Source organism: Hemiscyllium ocellatum, chromosome 45 (genome assembly GCF_020745735.1).
Source record: "Hemiscyllium ocellatum isolate sHemOce1 chromosome 45, sHemOce1.pat.X.cur, whole genome shotgun sequence".
NCBI classification, from domain to species: domain Eukaryota; kingdom Metazoa; phylum Chordata; class Chondrichthyes; order Orectolobiformes; family Hemiscylliidae; genus Hemiscyllium; species Hemiscyllium ocellatum.
The window spans coordinates 7716052-7735599 of NC_083445.1; the positions used below are offsets into that span (position 1 = coordinate 7716052).

Here is a 19548-nt window from a genome sequence, read left to right on the forward strand (position 1 = left end):
TTTACTAAACATGAGCTCCCTTTCACAAGTCCTGTTGATGCTGCCAAATCACATGGTGATTTTCTGAATGTTCTGAATAATAGCTTCCAGCATTTTCCTTATGACTGGTGTTAAGCTAACAGTCCCATTGCTTTCTGTTCTCTGTCTCACATGCCTTCCTCAAACAGAGGACTCACATTCTCTATGTTCTACAGAGAATGCTGGAGGAACTCAGCAGGTCTGGCATTATCTGAGGGGAGAGAGCTGAAAATGTGTTGCTGGAAAAGCGCAGCAGGTCAGGCAGCATCCAAGGAACAGGAAACTCGACGTTTCGGGCATAAGCCCTTCATCAGGATTCCAAAACGTCGAGTTTCCTGTTCCTTGGATGCTGCCTGACCTGCTGCGCTTTTCCAGTAACACATTTTCAGCTCTGATCTCCAGCATCTGCAGACCTCACTTTCTCCTCTGAGGGGAGAGAAACAGAGTTGACATTTTGAGTCTGGGATGGCCCACCTTTGGAACTGAAGTCATGTTTATCACACGATCTTTTCCTGTTCTTCTACATCAGCAGGAGAAAAGTATCCGCAGGTTGAGGGAGATGCTTCATGTGAGTGACATTCCTGTTCCAACAGCGACGTCTCTGATGACGAGGTACGATAATGACTATGAACTGGTGGCTCAAAGAATCCTACACCTGAAGGACCTGGATGATGGTATGTTTCCAACTCCAATAGAAGCATTGAAAATAGGAGCAGGAGTAGGCCATTTGGCCCTTTGAGTCTGTTCTAGCATTCAATCTGCTCACAGCTGATCATCCAACTCAGTCCCCTGTACCTGCTTTCCCCTCCTTTCCCCTTCTCTTTGATCCCTTCATCCCTAGGAACTGTATCTAACCACTTCTTGAAAAGGCCTCAACGGCTTTCTATGGCAGAGAATTTCTCTCTCTCTGGGAGTAGAAATTCCTCCTCGGTTCAGTCTAAAGGCGGCTCAGTGGTCAGCACTGCTGCCTCACAGCGCCAGGGACCCGGGTTCAATTCCACCCTTGGGCCAACTGTCTGTGTGGAGTTTGTACATTCTCCCCGTGTCTGTGTGGGCTTTCTCCAGGTGCTCCGGTTTCCTGCCCCAATCCAAGGACGTGCAGGTTAGGTGGATTAGCCATGGGAAATTACTCATGGTGTCCAGGGATGTGTGGGTTAGCCATGTGAAATGCAATGTTACGGGGATTGGGGAGGGGATTCTGTTCAGAAAGTTGGCCTGGACTTGATGGTCCAACTGGCCTCTTTCTGCACTGTATGAGTTTCTATCGGAGGGTCGGTGTGAACTTGTTGGGCCGAAGGGCCTGTTTCCACACTGTAGGGAATCTAATCTAAAAAAAATCTTAAAAATGGCCTACCCTGTGTCCTTTGACTACAACGCTTGGCTCAGGACTCCTGAGCTGAAAATGTGTTGCTGGTTAAAGCGCAACAGGTCAGGCAGCATCCAAGGAACAGGAAATTTGACATTTCGGGCATAAGCCCTTCATCAGGAATGAGGAAAGTGTGTCCAGCAGGCTAAGATAAAAGGTAGGGGATAGGAACTTGGGGAAGGGGCGATGGAGATGTGATAGGTGGAAGGAGGTCAAAGTGAGGGTGATAGGCTGGAGTGGGGCGGGGGCGGAGAGGTCAGGAAGAAGATTACAGGTTAGGAAGGCGGTGCTGAGTTCGAGGGAATCGGCTGAGACAAGGTGGGGGGAGGGGAAATGAGGAAACTGGAGAAATCTGAGTTCATCCCTTGTGGTTGGAGGGTTCCCAGGCGGAAGATGAGGCGCTCTTCCTCCAACCGTCGTGTTGTTATGTTCTGGCGATGGAGGAGTCCAAGGACCTGCATGTCCTTGGTGGAGTGGGAGGGGGAGTTAAAGTGTTGAGCCACGGGGTGGTTGGGTTGGTTGGTCCGGGTGTCCCAGAGGTGTTCCCTGAAGCGTTCCACAAGTAGGCGGCCCGTCTCCCCAATATAGAGGAGGCCACATCGGGTGCAGCGGATGCAATAGATGATGTGTGTGGAGGTGCAGGTGAATTTGTGGCGGATATGGAAGGATCCCTTGGGGCCTTGGAGAGAGGTAAGGGAGGAGGTGTGGGCGCAAGTTTTGCATTTCCTGCGGTTGCAGGGGAAGTGCCGGGAGTGGAGGTTGGGTTGGTGGGGGGTGTGGACCTGACGAGGGAGTCACGGAGGGAGTGGTCTTTTCGGAACGCTGATAGGGGAGGGGAGGGAAATATATCCCTGGTGGTGGGGTCCGTTTGGAGGTGGTGGAAATGACGGCAGATGATACGTTGTATACGGAATTTGGTGGGGTGGTAGGTGAGAACCAGTGGGGTTCTGTCCTGGTGGCGATTGGAGGGGCGGTCGCCCAGGAGGGTCAGTTCCAATACCGTACAGCCCAGATGGCCTCCTTCTTCAAATTCTATCTCGGGCGACCGAATCAACACAGACATCCACTATAAATCGACTGACTCCCACAGCTACCTGGACTACACCTCCTCCCACCCTGCCCCCTGTAAAAATGCCATCCCATATTCCCAATTCCTTTGTCTCCGCCGCATCTGCTCCCAGGAGGACCAGTTCGAATACCGAACAACCCAGATGGCCTCCTTCTTCAAAGATCGCAATTTCACCCCAGATGTGATCGACGATGCCCTCCACCGCATCTCCTCCACTTCCCGCTCCTCCGCCCTTGAGCCCCGCCCCTCCAACCACCACCAGGACAGAACCCCACTGGCTCTCACCTACCATCCCACCAACCTCCGTATACAGCATATCATCCGCCATCATTTCCACCACCTCCAAACGGACCCCACCACCAGGGATATATTTCCCTCCCCTCCCCTATCAGCGTTCCGAAAAGACCACTCCCTCCGTGACTCCCTCGTCAGGTCCACACCCCTCATCAACCCAACCTCCACTCTCGGCACCTTCCCCTGCAACCGCAGGAAATGCAAAACTTGTGCCCACACCTCCTCCCTTACCTCTCTCCAAGGCCCCAAGGGATCCTTCCATATCTGCCACACATTCACCTGCACCTCCACACACAGCATCTGCTGCACCCTTTGTGGCCTCCTCTATATTGGGGAGACGGGCCGCCTACTTGTGGAACGCTTCAGGGAACACCTCTGAGACGCCCGGACCAACCAACCCAACCAGCCCGTGGCTCAACACTTTAACTCCCCCTCCCACTCCACCAAGGACATGCAGGTTCTTGGACTCCTCCATCGCCAGAACATAACAACACGACGGTTGGAGGAAGAGCGCCTCATCTTCCACCTGGGAACCCTCCAACCACAAGGGATGAACTCAGATTTCTCCAGTTTCCTCATTTCCCCTCCCCCCACCTTGTCTCAGTCGATTCCCTCGAACTCAGCACAGCCCTCCTAACCTGCAATCCTCTTCCTGACCTCTCCGCCCCCACCCCACTCCGGCCTATCACCCTCACCTTGACCTCCTTCCACCTATCACATCTCCATCGCCCCTCCCCAAGTCCCTCCTCCCTACCTTTTATCTTAGCCTGCTGGACACACTTTCCTCATTCCTGATGAAGGGCTTATACCCGAAACGTCAAATTTCCTGTTCCTTGGATGCTGCCTGACCTGCTGCGCTTTTCCAGCAACACATTTTCAGCTCTGATCTCCAGCATCTGCAGACCTCACTTTTTACTCAGGACTCCTGAGTCAACAGAAACATCCTTCTTGTATTCCTGTTGGAGTATTATAGGTTTCTATGAGACTCCTCCCTCATCTTTTGAAACTACAGTAAATATTGCGCCACCCAAGCCAGCCTCTCTGCAAACTGGGAGGAAGTGAGGAATGCAGATGCTGAAGCTCAGCATCGAAGAATGTGGGGTTGGAAAATCACAGCCAGTCAGGCAGCATCCAAGGAGCAGGAGAGTCGACGTTTCGAGCACAAGTTCTTCGTACGTCAGTCCTGCCATCCCAGGAATCAGTCTGGGACACCTAAAATAAAATATAGGTAAGTTCATTGCTGGTGACTGAGTGAATAAGAGCTGGGATTCAATGCGGGGCTTGTGTTGAGTTAACTAACATCGGTCTGTGCAATCAGCAGGGCTGGGGGAGGGTAAGGTTGCAGGAATGCCACGCATTTGGCCAAGCTGGTGAAAATTACAGAGGGTTCACTTTTCTGACCTCTGACCAATACCATATCCCAGAGGTGCACACGTGAGAGCATCAGTTGCAGGTCGTCTTTGTAGTGTTCATCGGCCGCGTGGTGGTGTCCCTGTCTATAGGCCAAGTACCTACCTCCAGCAGCCTGTCTGAGCAGGTCCATTCAGGAACAGCATTTGTTATCGAGCTGCCTGTCATGTGATTCCAAGGCGCTGTGCCTTGTTGGTTGATTGGATGGAGAATGGCTGTGGGGACACTGCTTGGCCTGAAAAGCAGAAGGTTAACAACAAAAGGTTGGCAGAGAGAAGAAACATTGACCAAACCCTCCTTGCGCAGCCGAGGTCTTTATTTTCCTTTTGCGGCAAAAAATAAGTGGAATTACAGAACATGGATCCCAAGCTCCAGTTATGGATTCCAGGAACTCATGTACGAGTGGAGAATTGAGCGTCTTCATTCCCATTATCCAAAGAACCTGAGTTTTACAAAAAAAAATCTTTCACCAAGGGATGGTGGGCACAGCAATGAAAAGGCCATTTGCGGCCTTATTCTCGGGCAGGGAGGAATAGTAATGGGTGGGTGGACTCGTGGGTAACATGGAAATGTAAGAGACGAGCCAGTTTGTCAAATATGGCTGACTCTTAGGACTGAGATGAAGAAAATGTTCTTCACCCAAAGAACAGGAGGCCAAGCCACTAAATATATTCAAGAAAGAGATTGGATACATTTTTAGGTTTTGAAGGTGTCTTTAGATTAGATTACTTACAGTGTGGAAACAGGCCCTTCGGCCCAACAAGTCCACACCGACCCGCCGAAGCGCAACCCACCCATACCCCTACATTTGCCCCTTATCTAACACTACGGGCAATTTAGCATGGCCAATTCGCCTGGCCCGCACATCTTTGGACTGTGGGGGGAAACCGGAGCACCCAGAGGAAACCCACGCAGACACGGGGAGAACGTGCAAACTCTACACAGTCAGTCGCCTGAGCTGGGAATTGAACCTGGGTCTCTGGCGCTGTGAGGCAGCACTGTGCCACTGTGCCGCCCACTATGGGTATGGGGAGGCAACTGGAAGATAGCATCAATGGAGCAAGCTGGCATTTTGAATCTTAGAATCCCTATAATGTGGAAAGAGTCCTTTCGGCCCAACAGGTTCACACTGACCCTCTGAAAAGTATCCCGCCTAAACCCATTCCCCATTACTCTACGTTTACCCCTGAATAATGCACCTAACCTACACACCCCTGAACACTACGGGCAATTTAGCACAGCCAATCCACCCAACATTTGGACTGTGAGTGGAAACCAGAGCACCCGGAGGGGACCCACGCAGACACGGGGAGAATGTGTAAACTCCACACAGACGGTCGCCTGAGGCTGTAATCCAATCTGGGTCCGTGGCGCTGTGAGGCAGCAGTGCTAACCACCGAGCCATCACACTGCCCCATGATCAGATTGAACAGTGTGTATGGGGAAGCAGAGCTCGAGGGCCCCCAGTGGCCTAACTGTGCTCCTCGTTTCTGTGATCCGACCGAGCGAAACCAGACCACTGAAGCAAACATAACTGCGACATGTTTCTATCTTTCAGAATCAGAGGGTGAAGCTGAGAACCAGGGACAGCCTGCTGCCGAGGATGTGGTAAAGTTCATTCTCTTTGTGCTGTCTTTTCCACTGCATTTAATGGTAGGTTGTTCAACAAAAGCCTCAAAACAACAAACAATCATAGAATGACCGACCCAGTTCTGGTTGTTCACAGTAACTTTAAAAGTGAGCGCTCCACCAAGTACAGGAATAAAGGGAAGGATGGGATACTCAGGGTTTCAGTTGATTGCAGCCAGATACGTCCCTCAAAAGATGATTGATTTTGTTTTAATTTCTCAACATTTTTCACTCTGTATTTTGGGCCATTTAAGACAGTAGATGAGTTTGACTGGTTAGACACAGAGGAAACGTTTCCAGTATGGAGAGAGTCCAAGGGCAGTGACTGTAGGCCAAGGGTTGATGAGCTATTAGATTAAGGTCACTCTTACCCTCCAAACCATAACATGGGTTACGTAGGATGCAGTACGAGGAAACCAATTGTTGGGCTCTACCAGCCCATGACAGTGTTAAGCTCCAGCCAACCACCCTTCTCAGACTGAATCTACTATTGTAACCCTCTATTAGCCTCTCCCTCAAGCTTGTCTAACAGGCGAAAGTGGGTACTGCATATGTTGGAGATTAGAATCAAGAGTAGCGTGGTGCTGGAAAAGCACAGCAGGACTCCCTCATCAAGTCCCCGCCCCCTAACAGCCCACCCTCTTCTCCCAGCACCTTCCCCTCTCACCGCAGGAATTGCAACACCTGCGCCCACACCTCCCCCTCTCACCTCCATCCAAGGCCCCAAAGGAGCCTTCCACATCCATCAAAGTTTCACCTGCACTTCCACACATGTCATTTATTGTATCCGTTGCTCCCGGTGCGGTCTCCTCTACATTGGGGACACAGGATGCCTCCTCGCAGAGCGCTTCAGAGAACATCTCCGGGATGCCACACCACTCAACCCCACCGCCCCACTTCAACTCCCACTCCGCCAAGGAGGTCCTGGGCCTCCTCCATCGCTGCTCCCTAACCACCCGACACCTGGAGGAAGAACGCCTCATCTTCTGCCTCGGGACCCTTCAACTCCAGGGCATCAATGTCATTTCCCCAACCTCCACCTTACCTCAGTTCCAACCTTCCACCTCAGCACTGTCCTCACGACCTGTTCTACCTGTCCATCTTCCTTCCCACCTATCCACTCCACCCTCCCCTCCGACCTTTAGAACAAAGAACAAAGAAAATTTACAGCCCAGAAACAGGCCCTTCAGCCCTCCAAGCCTGAGTCGATCCAAATGTACTGTCTAAAGCTGTCGGTCAATTCCTAAGGATCTGTATCCCTCTGCTCCCCACCTACTCATGCATCTGTCCAGACGCATCTTAAATGAATTTACCGTGCCTGCCTCTACCAACGCGTTCCAGACGCTCACCTCCCTCTATGTGCCGCGTGTATCTTCCTTAAACTTTCCAACTCTCACCTTCAAAGCATGACCTCTCATTATTGAATCCTTAACCCTGGGAAAAAGCTTGTCTCTATCCACGCTGTCGATACCCTTCATGGTTTCATTATTCCTGATGAAGGGCTTATGCTCGAAACGTCGAATTCTCTATTCCTGAGATGCTGCCTAACCTGCTGTGCTTTGACCAGCAACACATTTGCAGCCATGGTTTTGTAAGCCTCAATCAGGTCCCCCCTAATCTCCTTTTTTCTAATGAAAATGAACCTAACCTACTCAACCTCTCTTCATAGCTAGCACCTTCCAGACCAGGCAACACCCTCATAAACCTTCTCTGCACCCTCTCCAAAGCATCCACATCGTTTTGGTAATGTGGTGACCAGAACTGTACACAGTATTCCAAATGCGGCCGAACCAATGTCGCATACAATTTTAACATGACTTGCCAGCTCTTATACTCAACACCCATCCAATGGAGGCAAACATACCATATGCCTTCTTGACTACTCTATCCACATGTGCGCAGCCTTCAGGGTAATGGACCTGCACTCCCAGGTCTCTCTGCCCATCAACTTTTCCCAAAGCTCTTCCATTCATTGTATAATTCTGTCTAGAATTAGACTTGCTGAAATGCATCACCTCACATTTGTCTGGATTGAAATCCACCTGCCAATTTTCTGCCCAACTCTCCAGTCTATCTATATCCTCCTGTATTCTCTGACAGTCCCTTATGCTTTCTGCTACTCCACCAATCTTTGTGTCATCTGCAAACTTGCTGATCATACCAACAGTGCCCTCTTCCAGATCATTTATGTATATTACAAATAACTGGCCCCAACACTGAACCCTGTGGTACACCACTGGTCACCTTTCTCCATTTCGAGAAACTCCCTTCAACTACTATTCTCTGTCTCCTGTTGCTCAACCAGTTCTTTATCCACCCAGCTAGAACACCCTGCACACCATGTGACTTCACTTTCTCCATTAGTCTACAATGGGGAACCTTACCAAACACCTTACTAAGGTCCATGTATTTGACATCAACAGCCCTTCCTTCATCTATCAACTTGGTCACTTCCTCAAAGAACTCTATTGAGTTGGTAAGGCACAATCTTCCCCGCACAAAACTATGTTGCCTATCACTGATAAGCCCATTCTTTTCTAAATATAAGTAGAACCTATCCCTCAGTACCATCTCCAGCAACTTTCCCACAAACCAAGGTCAGGCTCACTGGTCTGTAGTTACCCGGAATATCCTTACTACCCTTCTTGTACAGGGGAACAACATGAGCAACCTTCCAATCCTCTGGCACCTCACCTGTGTTTAAGGATGCCACAAAGATATCTGTCAAGGCCCCAGCTATTTCCTCTCTCGCCTCCCTCAGCAACCCCAGGATAGATCCCAGCCGGTCCTGGGGATTTGTCCAACTTAATAACCCCTAGCCTACCCAACACATCTTCCCTACTTATGCCAACGTGATCCAGACTAATCAAACTTCTATCTCTAATCTCAGGATTCATGTTTACCCCCACTTCCATCCATATATTGTACTCTCAGCTACCTCCCCCTCAGCCCCACCCCCCTCCCATTTATCTCTTCACTCCAGAGGCTCCCAGACTCATTCCTGATGATGGGCCTTTGCCCGAAATGTCGATTTTCCTACTCTTCGATTGCTGCCTGACCTGCTGTGTTTTTCCAGCACGACTCTGCTTGTCTAGCATCCCACGGAGCAGTTCAAAGAATTCTCCTGGTTTCTCAGTCAATATTAACTCAGCCAGGACCACCTCAGAGAAAAGAGACAACTATCTGGTTGTTTATCCCATTGCTGTTTGTGGGATCTCACCGCGTGTATTTTAGATGCCACCTCTCCAACAATTGGACACATTTCAAAAGGGTCTTCATTGTCGATAATCTGAAATGGTCTTGACAATGTGGCTTAGTTCGTAGCAATCTGTGAGTGGGAAGTTAATAACAAAGTTCAGGAAAGTTGAGGTTGACATAAGTAATGAGGGAAGAGCTGCACTGAATGGGAAACCACCTCTCCACCCAGGGTCTGAAGTTAGGCCCAGTCTGTCCTGTTCTGGGTTAGTGAAGAACTCTCTGTGGAGACATTCTGAAGAGGAGCAGAGTGAGTTCTCACCGGTGTCCTGGAGAATCTTTCGCTCCCAATCAACATCCCACGAGCAGATCGCCCCCTACCTGCCACCTATCAGATAGAAAACTGGATTAGATTCCAAGGTTACAGCAAGGCCTCGTCTTCAACATCATCTTCTCGGGTGTAAGGAGCTTTCAGGCATGTAAGATGCTATAGAAATGCAGAGTTTCTCTTTGTAATGCAGTGCGAGAAGGACCTGTCTGACAAGACTTTTCACGCTGGAGGCTGGTACAATTACAGCATTTAAAAGGCATCTGGGTGGGTATATGAATAGGAAGGGTTTGGAAGGATATAGGTCGGGTGCTGGTGGATGGTACTAGATTGGGTTGGGATATCTGGTCGGCATGGACAGGTTGGACCGAAGGGTCTGTTTCCATGCTGTACATCTCTATGACTCTCTGACTCTAAGACTTTATTTATTTCTTCACAGAATGAAGGCAATGTTGACCAAGACCTCCAGGTACATAATTCACCAGTGGGGCAATGTATTCAGCCGCAAGTTTGATATAAGTGGTATAAAGCTGAAAAATGTGTTGCTGGAAAAGCGCAGCAGGTCAGGCAGCATCCAAGGAGCAGGAGAATCGATGTTTCAGTTACTCGCAGCCTATTATTCCTGCTGATTAAGATTAGGATAGCGGGAGGAAGGAACATACTTTTTGATTCACCCATGAAGTGGCTCAGTGGTTAGCACTGCTACCTGACAGCACCAGGGACCTGGGTTCGATCCCAGCCTCGGGCGATTGTCTGTGTGGAGTTTGCAAGTACTCCCCGTGTCTGTGTGGGTTCCTCCTGCAATCTAAAGGTGGATTGGCCTTGGTAAATACAGGGTTGTGGGGAAGGTGGATGTTCTTTGGAAGGTCAATGCCAACTCAATGGGCTGAAAAGACTCTTTCTGCACGGTAGGGATTGTATGCTGGGGCAGTTTTTATTGCCCACTTCAGATCGGTTTTGAGAAGGTGGGGGTGAGCTGCCTTCTTGAACCCCTGCTGTGGGTTAACCCACAATGCCCTTAGGGATGGAATTCCAGGATTCTGACCCAATGACAGTGAAGGAAAGATGATATATTTCCATGTCAGGCTGGTGAAAGATTTAGAGGGGAATTTGGAAGGGGCAGTGTTCTATGTGTCTGCTGCCCTTGTTCTTCTCAATGGAAGTGGCCATCAGTTTGCAAAGTTAAAAATCACACAACACCAGGTTATAGTCCAACAGGTTTAATTGGAAGCACTAGCTTTCAGAGCGCTGCTCCTTCATCAGGTGGTTGTGATCAGGTAGCCTGTGCTTCCAAATAAACCTGTTGGACTATTCCTTGGTGTTGTGGGATTTTCAACTTTGTCCCCTCCCAGTCCAATGCCGGCGTCTCCAAATCGGTTTGCAATATGTTGTTGGTAGGTGATCTGCTGCAGTGCATCATGGGTGGCACAGTGGCGCAGTGATTAGCGCTGCTGCCTCACAGCGCCTGAGGCCTGGGTTCAATTCCCGCCTTGGGCATCTGTCTGTGAGGAGTTTGCAAATTCCCCCTGTGCCTGGGTGCTCTGGTTTCCTCCCACGGTCCAAAGATGTGCAGGTTAGGTGAATTGGCCATGCTAAGTTGCCCGTTGTGTCAGGTGAAGGGGTCAATGTAGGGAAATGGGTCTGGGTGGGTTGCTCTTCGGAGGATCGGTGTGGTCTTGTTGGGCTGAAGGGCCTGTTTCCACACGGTAAGTAATCTAATCTAATCTTGTGGATGATGCACTACTGAGCGTCGGTGGGGGAGGAATTGGATGTTGGCAGAGCTAAACCAATGGGGCTCCTTTCAACTGGATGGTACTGAGCTTTCTGGGTGGTTCGGTTTTCCTTCCAGTTGGGTGTTATTCTGCAGATGTCAGCCGAAGGATCCGTTTCCATGCTGTACAGCTCTATGACCCTATAAGTGTCCTGGAGATTGACTTTCAGTTCTTTCAACTAGGACATTGCAGACAGGTTGAAAGCTCTACCATTGACTCAGGATAATGTGCGAGCGTTCAACTTGGCAAAGAGGAATGAGATTCCCTGCAGTCAAAGACAGTTCTCATGCTTGGCTTGTGATCGAAGTTGGTGGAGAGAGGTACCAGAGAGGAAACAGGTAATTTTATTGCTAATGTCTCTTGCAAATAATTGTCTAGTTTTATTTATTTATGGTGAACCTCAACATGTTGATCAGTTTGGGGTGGTTTGAAGGGAAGGGGATAGGGAGGAGGTTTGTAAGGAGCTAAATGATCTGTCTCTGCACATTCTGTGTAATTAGACATTTCTGAAGAGTTTTTATCTCCCAGTGTCATGTTTATTTTATTTTAAACTGAGTTGCAAGGAGACACTGGGTTTGCAGCGTTAATGAAATCAGTCTCCCACAGGTCTCACGATGTCGTGACTGCAAAAGAAGATATGATGCGGTGCCCAGAGATCAGGAATGGGGTCTTGCGATGTACACTTGCCAAAACTGCAATCACTCTTTCAGGTTGGGTCATTCAGTCTCATACATTCAAAGTGTCGGTGATATCAGGGGGTAGCTTTTGCTCATTTCCACTGGGCTGCAGACTGTAGAGCCCTATGAAATAACTTGGGAGACAACACAGGCCTTGGGAGACTCACCACCTCTAAATTAGAAATCACGCAACACCAGGTTATAGTCCAACAGGTTTATTTGGAAGCACTAGCTTTTGGAACGCTGCTCCTTCATTCAGTAGTGCTCCGAAAGCTAGTGGAGTAGTGCTCCGAAAGCTAGTGCTTCCAAACAAACTTGTTGGACAATAACTTGGTGTTGTGTGATTTTTAACTTTGTCCACCCCAGTGTAACACTGACACCTCCAAATTATGACTGAGCACCTTTGGCCCTGTTGTTGTTGTGTCACCCTGTGACCTTCCACGGTTTATTAGTCAGAACCCTTTTCTGCATTGGGCCGAGCCAACTGTACTTGTTTGCTGAGGAAGTAGCTGAGTAGGTGGGCTTCACAGTTTACATCTTCCAAAGATGGTCTTAAAGCTGGCAATGTTAAAGACGCCCCATCCTCCACTCCGTTAGATAGAGAGATGAGGTTAACCGCAGCCAATCAATGCACAGGAGACTCCTATCTGAGGTCTGTGATTTCCGGGGCTGATTAGAGCAGAAACCAGGTAAAAACAATGACGGCAGATGCTGGAAAGCAGATTATGGATCAGTGGTGCTGGAAGAGCACAGCAGTTCAGGCAGCATCCAACGAGCAGCGAAATCGACGTTTCGGGCAAAAGCCCTTCATCAGGAATAAAGGCAGTGAGCTGGAAGCGTGGAGAGATAAGCTAGAGGAGGGTGGGGGTGGGGAGAAAGTAGCATGGAGTACAATGGGTGATGGGGGAGGAGATGAAGGTGATAGGTCAGGGAGGAGAGGGTGGAGTGGATAGGTGGAAAAGAAGATAGGCAGGTTGGCACTCTCCCCATGACTTGTCCGGACTTGTCCTACCTGCCTATCTTCTTTTCCACCTATCCACTCCACCCTCTCCTCCCTGACCTATCACCTTCATCTCCTCCCCCCACTCACCCATTGTACTCTATGCTACCCTCTCCCCACCCCACCCTCCTCTAGCTTATCTCTCCACGCTTCCAGCTCACTGCCTTTATTCCTGATGAAGGGCTTTTGCCCGAAACGTCGATTTCGCTGCTCGTTGGATGCTGCCTGAACTGCTGTGCTCTTCCAGCACCACGGATCCAGAATCTAGAACAGAAACCAGTCCATCTGACCCTGAGCCAATGGTCACTCTATCTTGTGTGAAACCCCAGTGGATTTTAACTTTGTAACCAGAGACCATGTTCCAGTCTCAACTTGAAGAGGCACTGAGCCCAGTACAGAGTGAGTCAACCTTTCCTTCCCTTTGCTATTTAGAAACTGGATTGTCCGACTTTCTGTACATTAAGTGAAGAGTCCTATTAAGCTTCTCCCTGCAGGGGAATAACCGGATCCCTCTTGCCTTCCTCTGAAGTGTCAGTGTTGGATCAGGAGTGTGTCTCTGAATCATGGGGCGATAAAATTGAGCACCGATACAATGAAGACTGAGTTTCCAGAACATGTTAGGAGTGATTTCCTAGAATAGCATGTGGAAGAAACAATTGAAGTACAGACAATTTTTGAACTTACAGAACAAGGAAAGGCAAGCGAATAATCTTGAAATGAAAGAACCTTTCTTGAAAGTGAAATAATTCAATCTGAAGCCAGCATGTTAAATGTGAACAAAGAAATTCTGAAGAAATGAGGGACAAATTGGCTGAGGTGGATTGGGAAAAAGACATTAAAAGATATGATGGTCAATAAGCAATAGTTTTTAGAGAATTATTGGATGGTATGTCCCTTCAAAGTAAACGAAAAATGTTAGTCAACGTTGGGAAACAATGGAAGTGAAGGATTGTAAATGATTTAATAGAAAGGCTTATAAAGTTGCCAGAAATAGTGGCAAACCTCAGGACTGGGAGGATTTTTCATTACAACAAAGGAAACCAAGACACTGATGAAGAAAGAAAGAGTAGAATATAAATGAAAACTCGTAAAAAAAAGGTCACAAGCAAACTTCTGCAGGTATGTGAAAAGGAAACAGTTGGCTCAAACATTTAGTTAAAACAAATGTGGTTCCATTACAAGCAGTGTCAGGAGAATATATAATGGGGAATAGAGAAATGGCAAATAAAGTAAGTCATTAATTTCTCTTTACCTTCATTGTGCAAAGTTCAAGAAATATTCCAGAATTGGAGGTTCAAAGGACTCGGGAGAATGAGGATTGAAATGAATTTGGTCGTAGTAAGAAGGTTGTGTTTGATAACTTAGTGGCTGTGAAGGTTGATAAGTCCTGAGACCTGGGAGTTTGGTGGCAGAGGTGGATGAAGCCTCCAGGAATTTAGCCAGAGGTGGCAACTGGTAACCCATGGTCATGCTGACTCTCTCTCACATTGACAGGAGTTATGGACAGATGGGGGTCCCTGCACCATGCTACAGATGCCGGAGTATTGTCTTTCCCATCCAGATCATTCCACCTGATCGGAATCAGTTCAGACCGGACAACAGGAGTCGGAATCCACATGGCTGCTGTGCTGAGGACTGTTGCAACCGACAAGGTAGCAAACTCACTTCAATAACCATTTTTAAAAAATGTATTCCTCTGTGGGATGTGGGTGAGACTTGCCAGGCCATTATTTCTTGCCTGTCCCTAGTTGTCCCTAGATGGTGAGCTGCCCTCTTGAACTGCTGCAGCCCTTAGGGTGTGGGGACACAGGAGGAATGGTGATTAGTCCTCAGGCAGGACAATGAGTGGTTTGGAAGGAAACTTTGTGGATGGTAGCTTTCTCATGTGTCTTCTGCCCTGGTCCTCCTGGGGGCTAAATGCTGCGGGTTCAGATGCTGTTGTCAAGGCAGTCCTGGTGAGTATCTTGCAATGCGTCTTTGCACACTGCCACTCGTGAGTCTCGACGGTAGAAGGGGTGGATGTTTGTCAGTGTGGTGCCAATCAAGCGGGGGCTGCTTCGTCCAGGACGGTGTCTGGCTTCTTGAGTGTTGTCGGAGCTGCCCGCATCCAGACAGGTGAGGAGTACTCCATCACACTCCTGACTTGTGCCTTGTAGATGGTGGACAGGTATTGGAATGTCAGGAGGTGAGTTATCTTCCACAGAATCCCCAGCCTCTGACCTGCTGTTGTAAATGTAGTATTTATACAGCCAGTCCGATTCAGTTTCTGATCAATGGTAACACCCAGGATTTTGATCGTGGGAGAGGGTTCAGTGTTTGTAATGTAACCAATGGGCCAATGGTTACATTCTCTCTTGGTTGAACATTTGGTGGCACAAATGTTACTTGCATACAACCTTCTTTCTTCGGCCTCTTTGAGGGTCTGTGTGCTTTGTTTCAGAAGTTGAAAGCCTTTTGCCCATCAGTGCTTTTCATTGTTTTTCTAAACCCAACAACCTGCATTTATATAACACCTTTACCATAGTAGTTCACAGGAACATTATCTGGTAACAGTGGACACTGAGCTGCAGTATTCGGATAGGTGCCTGTTTATTGGACTTTTTACTGAAGTAAATTAGTTGTGGCATTTATATAGTAAGGTCTGTTCAACAATCAATTGCAATGTTTTATTTTTCTGTTTTCTCCATACTGACTGGAAAAGGTCCAATTTTCCACTCAACACTCCAAAGGTAGACCTTGAGCTGCAGTTAAGTTTGTATAGCCAGAGATTGTAGAGTCTCGTCAAAGTCTGTCCACCTTCCACAAGGCACAAGTCAGGAATACTCCCCACCTGCCTGGATGGGTGCAGGCCCAACAACTCTCAAGAAGCTCTATACTGTCTGGGACAAAGCAGCCCACCTGATCGGCACCTCATGCACCTGCTTAAAAGTTCAATCTCTCCTTTCCTGGTGCACTGTGACAGCTTATGTGGATGCACTATTGAGACTTGCTAAGCCTTCTTCAACAGCACTTTTGATAATTGCAATAACTAGAAGGACAAGGGGAGGAGATACATGGGAAGACCACCTCCTGGGCCACTCACCATCCCAATTTTGGAACTAGATTGGCCGTTCTTTCACTGCCATTGGGTTAAAATCATACAGCTGCCTTCCTAACATCATGAGGCGTGTCTCTGCAACACACAAGACTGCAATGGTTGAAGAAGTTGGCTCAGTACACCTTGCTAAGGGTAATTAGGCCTGGCCTAATGAGAAGCACACTGAGATATCTTGCATCTGTGAGCAGAACTGCCATTTGGAAAGATTGAGGCTGCGCTGATTTTGACCTTGACCCAATACCCTTGTTAGTCAAGAATCTATTGACCTCTGCCTATGATCCCAGCTCTCCCCCTCTCTGGGGAAGGGAGTTCGAATGACTCTCAGAGAGAAGAAATCTCTCCTCATCTCCACCTGGTCTCTCCCTCATGGGAAAGCATCCTTTCAGTATCCACCTTGTCAACTCCCCTCAAGGTCTTGCATACTTCAAAAAGATCAACACTCATTCTTCTAAAGTCCAGTAAACACTGGCTCAACCTGTTCAACCTTTCCTCATAAGATCAACCCTTCATTCTGGGAACCTTTCTCTGAACTGTTTCTAATACAGTTGGGTCCATTCTTAAATAAGGGGCTTCCTCCTCAAGAATTAATTTCTAGTCAAAATCGGACAATTATAGAATCCCTACCATGAGGAAGCAATCTATTTGGCCCATCAAGTCAACACTGACCCTCTGAAGAGCATCCCACCCAGATCTATCCCTGTAACCCTTTATTACCCATGGCGAGCCCGCCTAGTCTGCACATCACTGGACACTACGGGGCAATTTAGCATGGCCAATCTACCATAACCTGCACATCTTTGGACTTTGGGAGGAAACTGGTTGATAACTCAAATGTGAAGAAACATCACAATATGATTCTACTAAATACCTAGTTATCTATCTTGAAAGCACCACTAAAAAGCCATTCAGCACCTCTCAACTTAAACGTAACTTGCAGCAGCCAATACTAAGATGTCATTCTTGACATTTTCAAAATGTCAAGATCACACTGCCCAAGAAGACAAAGTGATTGAGACCATTCCATTACTACCAGGCAGGTTTTAAAAGGTAGCTCCAAGTTAATATTCCACAATAACAAAGAATTCCCTTGCCTCTTGTAGAACCTTATGTTCCTGGTACACACTGTGTCCATCCTAGAACACGGCAGATACGTGGTCTACCCAAAGTACTGTGTCCCAGCCAGAACCACGAGTCTACGGGCTCCACTGTGGCCAGCTGTGTCAGCCAGGGCTCCCTAATGGAATGCGACATCGAGGAAATCATCCAGGAAGATCTGAGTGCAATCCCAGAGGACGATGAAGACGACGATGAAGATGAATGAAAGCCACGAGCCACAGCTCCTCCACTTGCCTTCATCTTTACACTGGCAACCACGATGAGGCTGAGAATTGGGAATCGAGGGATGCTGTCATTTTGAATGTTGGAATGTAGGAGTGGCCTGAAGCTCTACAGGCCATTATGAAGCCTGACTTGGTCATTTGTTACTGAAAACATTCTTGCTTCCAATTGTTTATCCTTTGCAGGTATCATTTCATTAAACACTCTCCCAAATATTAGTTGTTTTTACAATTTTTTTTGTTTTTTTCAATGTTACATCTTTATGGAAAACTTTCATTAAACGTCATAGTGTAGGAACCTAAAAATTGACATAAAGACCTAAGGAACACGAGGATTAAAAGGCACACACCCTTCACACCTACCTGACTATTTAATAAGATCATGGCCTACCTAAATTGACTCCATTTTCCTGCTCTAACCCCGTTGTCACTCAATTTCCTTAACTGGTCAAAAGTCTTCGAATCTCAATCTTGAGTAAATTGAATAAATGAGTTTTTACAATCCTTTAGTGAAGGAATCCTAAAATTTGTCATCATTTGTTTGATAGCATTCCTGCCTTAAAGGTTCACACATTATAGTGAAATGAATGGTAAAATTGAGATATTTCCAGACAATATCTGCAATGGATCTGGATTTCAGGTATGGGTAAAATCCAAAGGAACTGTGGATGTTGTAAATTCAGATGCAATAACAGGAATTGCTGGAAAAGCTCAGCAGGTCTTGGCAGCATCTGTGGAGAGAAATCAGAGTTAACGTTTCGGGTCCACTGACCATTCCTCAGCCTTGGGTTTTGCTTCCCAAGAATCAATTCTTCTCAACAATTTAAAAATAACATTTCCCAATGCATCACAATTAGATTGAAGGGAATACCTGATAATCGAACTTGACCAATTTCAGGAGGCAGGGACACCCTCTGCCTTTACTTTTTACAGATTAGGGATTGGTTCACCTTTAGATGGAGACACACAGCAAAGCCAATGAGTAAAACTGCCTGGTCCTCGTTGTGTTGCTCAAACCGATCCTGTTATCCTAATGGAGGAAGCATGGCGAACACTGTAGAGTAGGGATTATCTACACTACACATGGGAAAGAGGTTTACGAACATGCCTTCCTGAGAGCAATTGGTGATAAATACCAGCCTGGCCAGACAGACCCCATGAATTGGTAATAAAATTTAAGCTGGCCCCACAACCAGCTCTATTCCTACAGCTTAATGGGGTTTTACTTATAAAGCTCTCTGAATCTTTAGGAGACTAGAGATAATCCTATTTTGTTAGTGTTAAACATTTACTTAGGAAGTTATCCACCAGGAATTTTAACAAGTTGTGTCTCTTTTATGAATATAATGAAGAAGTTTGAATATATAATTTAAATAAGATCTACCCTCCGCTATTTTCTGTCCGTCTCTCTTGCTGTCCCCCTTTCCTGGAGTTCAGTTACAAGTGGTATACCACAAGTATCTGTTTGGGTCCACTGCTGTTTGTCATTTTTATAAATGAACTGGATGAGGGTGTAGAAGGAGGGGTTAGTAAATTTGCAGATGACATTAAGGTTGGTGGAGTTATGGATAGTGCCAAAGGCTGTTGCAGGTTACAGGGGGACATAGATAAGCTGCAGAGCTGGGCTGAGAGGTGGCAAATGAAGTTTAATATGGAAAAGTGTGAGGTGATTCACTTTGGAAGGAGCAACAGGAATAAAGAATACTGGACTAACGATAGTGTAGGTGAGCAGAGAGATCTTGGTGACCAGGTACATAGATCCTTGAAAGTTGCTACCCAAGTTGATAGGGTTTGTAAGAAGGCATATGGTGTGTTAGCTTTTATTGGTAGACGGATTGAGTTTCGGAACCATGAGTCATGCTACAGCTGTACAAAACTCTGGTGCGGATGCACTTGGAATATTGCATACAGTTCTGGTCACCGCATTATAGGAAGGATGTGGAAGCTTTGGAAAGGGTTCAGAGGAGATTTACTTGGTTGTTGCCTGGTATGGAGGGAAGGTCTTATGAGGAAAGGCTGAGGGACTTAAGGCTGTTTTCATTAGAGTGAAGGAGGTTGAAAGGTGACTTAATTGAGACATATAAGATAATCAGAGGGTTAGATAGGTTGGACAGTGAGAGCCTTTTTCCTCGGATGGTGATGGTTAGCACGAGAGGACATAGCTTTAAATTGAGGGGTGATAGATACAGGACAGATGTCAGAGGTAGTTTCTTTACTCAGAGAGTAGCAGGGGTGTAGAATGTATAGCCTGCAACAGTAGTGGACTCACCAACTTTAAGGGCATTTAAGTGGTCATTGGATAAACATATGGATTAAAATAGAATAGTGTAGGTTACTTTGGCTTCAGATTGGTTCC

General features: G+C 47.3%; 1 protein-coding gene across 2 annotated transcripts in view; it reads left to right on the top strand.

The window, feature by feature from the left end:
- LOC132835933 (shiftless antiviral inhibitor of ribosomal frameshifting protein homolog) overlaps positions 1-17631 on the top strand; it is a 30644-nt gene extending 13013 nt beyond the window's left edge. The window contains exons 2-8 of one of the 2 annotated variants that reach the window (XM_060855049.1): positions 548-692; positions 5716-5810; positions 9749-9778; positions 11264-11419; positions 11688-11791; positions 14253-14410; positions 16956-17631. In XM_060855049.1, the coding sequence (XP_060711032.1) occupies positions 548-692; positions 5716-5810; positions 9749-9778; positions 11264-11419; positions 11688-11791; positions 14253-14410; positions 16956-17176 (909 nt within the window). In that variant the 3' untranslated portion in view covers positions 17177-17631. The remainder of the gene's footprint in view (positions 1-547; positions 693-5715; positions 5811-9748; positions 9779-11263; positions 11420-11687; positions 11792-14252; positions 14411-16955) is intronic. The other variant, XM_060855050.1, reaches the window with a different exon arrangement.
- The last annotated feature ends 1917 nt before the right edge of the window (positions 17632-19548 follow it).